The sequence below is a fragment of the Perca fluviatilis genome, unplaced genomic scaffold (genome assembly GCF_010015445.1).
Source record: "Perca fluviatilis unplaced genomic scaffold, GENO_Pfluv_1.0 PFLUV_unplaced_scaf_42, whole genome shotgun sequence".
NCBI classification, from domain to species: domain Eukaryota; kingdom Metazoa; phylum Chordata; class Actinopteri; order Perciformes; family Percidae; genus Perca; species Perca fluviatilis.
This window is the reverse complement of record NW_024375718.1, coordinates 15,001-22,500: the sequence shown is the minus strand read 5'-3', so window position 1 is coordinate 22,500 and position 7,500 is coordinate 15,001. Positions and strand designations below refer to the sequence as shown.

General features: G+C 48.2%; 1 protein-coding gene across 1 annotated transcript in view; it reads left to right on the top strand.

Annotated features, from left to right (window-relative positions):
- Window positions 1-7,500, top strand: part of LOC120555237 (stromal interaction molecule 1-like) — a 25,396-nt gene that overhangs the window by 5,546 nt on the left and 12,350 nt on the right. The window contains exon 2 of the mRNA XM_039793916.1: window positions 1,114-1,260. Coding sequence (XP_039649850.1) covers window positions 1,116-1,260 — 145 coding nt within the window. The 5' untranslated portion in view covers window positions 1,114-1,115. The remainder of the gene's footprint in view (window positions 1-1,113; window positions 1,261-7,500) is intronic.

Sequence of the window (7,500 nt, the reverse complement as noted above, 5' to 3'; positions counted from 1 at the left end):
AACCAAAATCGAACTTTTGGCACGCAACAAAAAAACATGCAAAACGCTATGTTTGGCTAAAGAGAGACACACAGCTCATCACCCTGAACACACCATCCCCACTGTCAAACATGGTGGTGGCAGCATCATGGTTTGGGCCTGCTTTTCTTCAGCAGGGACAGGGAAGATGGTTAAAATTGATGGGAAGATGGATGGAGCCAAATACAGGACCATTCTGGAAGAAAACCTGATGGAGTCTGCAAAAGACCTGAGACTGGGACGGAGATTTGTCTTCCAACAAGACAATGATCCAAAACATAAAGCAAAATCTACAATTAAATGGTTCACAAATAAACATATCCAGGTGTTAGAATGGCCAAGTCAAAGTCCAGACCTCCAACCAATCGAGAATCTGTGGAAAGAACTGAAAACTGCTGTTCACAAACGCTCTCCATCCAACCTCACTGAGCTCCGGCTGTTTTGCAAGGAGGAATGGGCAAAAATGTCAGTCTCTCGATGTGCAAAACTGATAGAGACATACCCCAAGCGCACCTTACAGCTGTAATCGCAGCAAAAGGTGGCGCTACAAAGTATTAACTTAAGGGGCTGAATAATTTTGCACGCCCAATATTTCCAGTTTTTATTTGTTTAAAAGGTTTGAAATAGCCAATGAATTTCGTTCCACTTCATAATTGTGTCCCACTTGTTGTTGATTCTTCACAAAAAATTACAGTTTTATATCTTTATGTTTGAGGCCTGAAATGTGGCAAAAGGTCGAAAAGTTCAAGGGGGCCGAATACTTTCGCAAGGCACTGTATATATAGACACAGACACACACACACACACACACACACAGAGACACACACTGAGACACACACACACACACAGACACACACAGACACACACAGACACACACAGACACACACACACACACACAGACACACACTGAGACACACACACAGACACACACACACACACACACACACACAGACACACACACACACACACACACACACAGACACACACACACACACACAGAGACACACACACACAGACACACACACACACACACAGAGACACACACACACAGCTTGATACAGGACATATGTGAACGGTCTCTTCTTCTCTCCCCAGACATGGATGGTGTGTGTGTGCGGTTGGTGTGTGTGCGGTTGGTGTGTGCGTGTGTGCTGAGTGTGTGTGTCGGCGGTGACAGAAGTGACCACGCCCACCTGAACCAACATCACCATCAGCTGGTATCCGACGGCAACGCAGCCTCAGGTAGGGGGGGGTGTGGTGTGTGTGTGTCTGTGTGTGTGTATTGTGTCTCGTGTGTGTCTCTGTGTCTGTGTGTAATTGTGTGTGTGTGTGTGTCTGTGTGTGTGTGTCCGTTGTGTCGTGTGTGTGTGTCTGTGTGTGTCCGTGTGTGTATGTCTCATGTGTGTGTGTGTGTGTGTGTGTCCCAGTGTGTGTGTCTCGTGTGTGTGTGTCTCAGTGTGTGTGTGTGTGTGTGTATGTGTGTCTCTGTGTGTGTGTGTGTGTGTGTGTGTGTCTGTGGCCGTGTGTGTGTGTCTCAGTGTGTGTGTGTGTGTGTATGTATCCATGTGTGTCTGTGTGTGTGTGTGTCTCAGTGTGTGTGTCTGTGTGTGTGTGTGTGTGTCTTTCTTGTGTGTGTGTGTGTGTTGTGCTGTGTGTGTGTGTGTGTATTTTGTGTCTCGGTGTCTGTGTGTGTGTCTCTGTGTGTGTGTGTGTGTCCGTGTGTCTGTATGTGTGTGTGTGTGTGTGTCTCTGTGTGTCGTGTGTGTGTGTGTGTAACTGTGTGTGTAGTGTGTGTGTGTGTGTCTCAGTGTGTGTGTCTGTGTGTGTGTGTCTCCAGTGTGGTGTCTGTAACGTGGTGTGTCTGTGTGTGTGTGTGTTGTGTGTGTGTGTGTGTAGCAGAGATAGCGTAGCAGCTAGCAGCTCACCACAGCTTCCTGGAGTAACAGAAATAGACTAGTTCTCTGCTTCGAGGAGCCCTGTTCCCTTACCTCACATCACTTCTTAAAGAGTACACAATACCACAGCACTACTTTTAAATTCAGTTTCACTCCTCCAGAGGTAGTACAAGAGTACAAATACATCCTACTCAAGTACAAGTACTATTACTTTGAATAACTTCTACCTCAGTAAAGTAGCTCATTTAAGCTGCTTTCCATTTGAGTTTGTTGACAGATAGAAAACATTGCTAGAAAGCTTTTTATTTACCTTTTATTATATTTATTCAGGTTTATCTCAGTGTGTTTGTAACTAAAGCCCCATAATGCACTGCAACCCTGAGCTTATCTTAACATTCAATCAATCAGGAATACTATTATATTCATGAAGTACACACACTCACAGAGACACACACACACACACAAAAACAGACACACACACACATAGACACACACACACACACACACACACACACACACACACACACACACAGACACACACACACAAACAGACACACACACACACACACTCACAGAGACACACACACAGACACACACACACAAAAACAGACACAGACACACACACACACACACACACAAAAACAGACACACACACACAAAGACACACACACACACACACAAACAGACACACACACACACACACAACTCACACAGACACACACACACAAAGACACACACACACAAAAACAGACACACACACACACAAAGACACAGACACACACACACAAACAGACACACACACACACACACACACACACACACTCACAGAGACACACACACACACTCACACACGCAAAACAGACACAGACACACACACACAAACAGACACACACACACACACACACACAACACACTCACAGAGACACACACACACACCCACAGAGACACACACACACACACAACACACACAAACAGACACACACACACACACATAGACACCACACACATACACACAGACACACACAAAAAACAGACACACAAAACAGACACACAACACACACATAGACACAGACACCCACACAACAACAGACACCACACACACACACTCACAGACACACACACAAAACACACAAAACACACAAACACACACACACACACAAACAGACACACACACACACACACACACACACCGGACAAACACACACACACACACACACACACACACACTAACACCACACACACACACACACACACACAACACACAGACACACACACACACACACACACACACACACACAGACAGACACACACACACACAGACACTCACACTCACTCTCTCACACTCACACACTTACACACACACATACAGACATTTACACATACACAGACGCACACACATATACACACACTCACTCAGTCACTCAGTTACTCACACACACTCTCTCTCACACAGACAGACACACACTCACACACACACACAGACTCACACTCTCTCACACACACACACACACACATAAATTGCGTGGTTTGTAGTTCTTTCTTCTGGAAGCGAAAGTTCTGGTTTCACTCGTGATCTGATGAAGTTTCTCTAGAAGAGGAAACTGTGTCTGAGAGTCTGATGGAACAACAATCTCTGAAACTGGTCCAGTATTAAACCAGAACCAGGCTGTAACATGAATTAGCTCCATCACCAAACCCACCAGACTCCATGTAAATAATCAGGACTTTATCGTATTAGCCAGCATATCTCCACCAGACTCCATGTAAATAATCAGGACTTTTATCATCGTAAAATACACTTCATTCAAAGAGGACAGAAACTAAATAAAACTACCAAAAGTAGTCTTGGTTCATCTTTCCACTGTTCCAACAATCACCACTCTGGTTTGGTTGAAATAAACCCTTATTTCCATGGAGTCTGGTGGAGATGCGGCTCTATTTACACACGCTTAAAAGTCCTGATTATTTACATGAGTCTGGTGAGATGTGCTGGCGCCCTATACACTAAAAAGTCCTGATTATTTACATGGAGTCTGGTGGAGATATGCTGGCTCTATACACGCTAAAAAGTCCTGATTATTTACAGGTAAGTTTGGTGGAGATATGCTGGCTCTATACACGCTAAAAGTCCTGATTATTTACATGGAGTCTGGTGGAGATATGCTGGCTCTATACGCTAAAGTCCTGATTATTTACATGGAGTCTGGTGGAGATATGCTGGCTCTATACACGCTAAAAGTCCTGATTATTTACAGGAGTCTGGTGGAGATATGCTGGCTCTATACACGCTAAAAGTCCTGATTATTTACATGGAGTCTGGTGGAGATATGCTGGCTCTCTATACACTAAAAGTCCTGATTATTTACATGGAGTCTGGTGGAGATATGCGGCTCTTGCGCTATCCTAAAGTCCTGATTATTTACATGGAGTCTGGTGGACGATATGCTGACTGTACGTATCCGGCTAAAAGTCCTGATTATTTACATGGAGTCTGGTGGAGATATGCTGGCTCTATACACGCTAAAAGTCCTGATTATTTACATGGAGTCTGGTGGAGATATGCTGGCTATACTGAGTCTGGTGGAGTTTGGTGATGGAGCTTATTCATGTTAAACTAAAAGGTTAATGAAGTTGTCCTGCCGTGTTGAAGTGGGTTCAGACTGAGCTGATGTTCAGCGTGCAGATTTGACTTTGACCTTCGTCCGGTTTTAATTCTATTATCTCCATGTTTTTGTCCTCTCAGCTGCTGATCTTAATCCTCAGACTGAACTCTAACGCTCTCTGTCTCTCGGGCTTCTTTCTGTGGATCACACAGGTCTTCTGGATTCATTCTGGGATCTTTTAGGCTTAGATATCTAAAATATGTTTCATAAACATATCCGAACAATACAGAAAGAAGTAATACACACAGTACATATAACTATTTACATAAAGAGGAAAGAGAAGAGGCTGGATAGAAAGTAGTTCCTGCAGCAGGTCAGCTGTCTGTAATTAATGTAGCTGTCATACCTAAAGAAAACACAGACACACACACACACACACACACACACACACACACACACACACACACACACACACACACACACACACACACACACACACACACACACAGAGACACACACACACAGACACACACAGACACACACACACACACACACACACAATACAGACACACACACACACACACACACACACACAGACACACACACACACACGAGGCACACACACACACACACACACACACACAGACACACACACATACAGACACACACATACACACATACACATACAGACACACACACACATACAGACACACACACACAGACACACACACACAGACACACACACACAGACACACACACACACAGACACACACACACAGACACACACACACACACAGACACACAGACACACACACAGACACACACAGACACACACACACAGACACACATACACACACAGACACACACAGACACACACACACACACACACACACACACACACACACACACACACACACACACACAGACACACACACACAGACACACAGACACACACAGACACACACACACACACAGACACACACACCAGGTCTGGGATGTGTCTCTGGGGTCTCAGTGGACCAGGTCTGAGATGTGTCTCTGTGGGTCTCAGTGGATCAGGTCTAGGATGTGTCCTCTGTGGGTCTCAGTGGATCAGGTCTGGGATGTGTCCTCTGGGGGTCTCAGTGGACCAGGTCTGAGATGTGTCCTCTGTGGGTCTCAGTGGACCAGGTCTAGGATGTGTCCTCTGTGGGTCTCAGTGGATCAGGTCTGGGATGTGTCCTCTGGGGCTCTCAGTGGAGCAGGTCTGGGATGTGTCCTCTGGGGCTCTCAGTGGAGCAGGTCTGGGATGTGTCTCTGTGGGTCTCAGTGGAGCAGGTCTGGGATGTGTCTCTGTGGGTCTCAGTGGACCAGGTCTGGGATGTGTCTCTGTGGGTCTCAGTGGACCAGGTCTGAGATGTGTCCTCTGTGGGTCTCAGTGGAGCAGGTCTGGGATGTGTCTCTGTGGGTCTCAGTGGAGCAGGTCTGGGATGTGTCTCTGTGGGTCTCAGTGAAGCAGGTCTGGGATGTGTCTCTGTGGGTCTCAGTGAAGCAGGTCTGGGATGTGTCTCTGTGGGTCTCAGTGAAGCAGGTCTGGGATGTGTCTCTGTGGGTCTCAGTGGAGCAGGTCTGGGATGTGTCTCTGTGGGTCTCAGTGGAGCAGGTCTGGGATGTGTCTCTGTGGGTCTCAGTGGAGCAGGTCTGGTATGTGTCTCTGTGGGTCTCAGTGGAGCAGGTCTGGGATGTGTCCTCTTTGGGTCTCAGTGAAGCAGGTCTGAGATGTGTCTCTGTGGGTCTCAGTGGACCAGGTCTAGGATGTGTCCTCTGGGGGTCTCAGTGGAGCAGGTCCTGGGATGTGTCTCTGTGGGTCTCAGTGGAGCAGGTCTGGGATGTGTCTCTGTGGGTCTCAGTGGACCAGGTCTAGGATGTGTCCTCTGGGGGTCTCAGTGGAGCAGGTCCTGGGATGTGTCTCTGTGGGTCTCAGTGGAGCAGGTCTGGGATGTGTCTCTGTGGGTCTCAGTGGACCAGGTCTGGGATGTGTCTCTGTGGGTCTCAGTGGACCAGGTCTAGGATGTGTCCTCTGGGGGTCTCAGTAGAGCAGGTCCTGGGATGTGTCTCTGTGGGTCTCAGTGGAGAAGGTCTGGGATGTGTCTCTGTGGGTCTCAGTGGACCATGTCTAGGATGTGTCCTCTGGGGGTCTCAGTGGAGCAGGTCCTGGGATGTGTCTCTGTGGGTCTCAGTGGAGCAGGTCTGGGATGTGTCTCTGTGGGTCTCAGTGGACCAGGTCTGGGATGTGTCTCTGTGGGTCTCAGTGGACCAGGTCTAGGATGTGTCCTCTGGGGGTCTCAGTGGAGCAGGTCCTGGGATGTGTCTCTGTGGGTCTCAGTGGAGAAGGTCTGGGATGTGTCTCTGTGGGTCTCAGTGGAGCAGGTCTGGGATGTGTCTCTGTGGGTCTCAGTGGAGCAGGTCTGGGATGTGTCTCTGTGGGTCTCAGTGGAGCAGGTCTGGGATGTGTCTCTGTGGGTCTCAGTGGAGCAGGTCTGGGATGTGTCTCTGTGGGTCTCAGTGGACCAGGTCTGGGATGTGTCCTCTGGGGGTCTCAGTGGAGCAGGTCCTGGGATGTGTCCTCTGGGGGTCTCAGTGGAGCAGGTCTTGGATGTGTCCTCTGGGGGTCTCAGTGAAGCAGGTCTGGGATGTGTCCTCTGTGGGTCTCAGTGAAGCAGGTCTGGGATGTGTCCTCTGTGGGTCTCAGTGGAGCAGGTCTGAGATGTGTCTCTGGGGGTCTCAGTGGTGCAGGTCTGGGATGTGTCTCTGTGGGTCTCAGTGGAGCAGGTCTGGGATGTGTCCTCTGGGGGTCTCAGTGGAGCAGGTCTGAGATGTGTCTCTGGGGGTCTCAGTGGTGCAGGTCTGGGATGTGTCTCTGGGGGTCTCAGTGATTCAGGTCTGAGATGTGTCTCTGTCCAAACAGAGACGGCAGCCACGAGAAATGGTGTTTACTGGTCCTG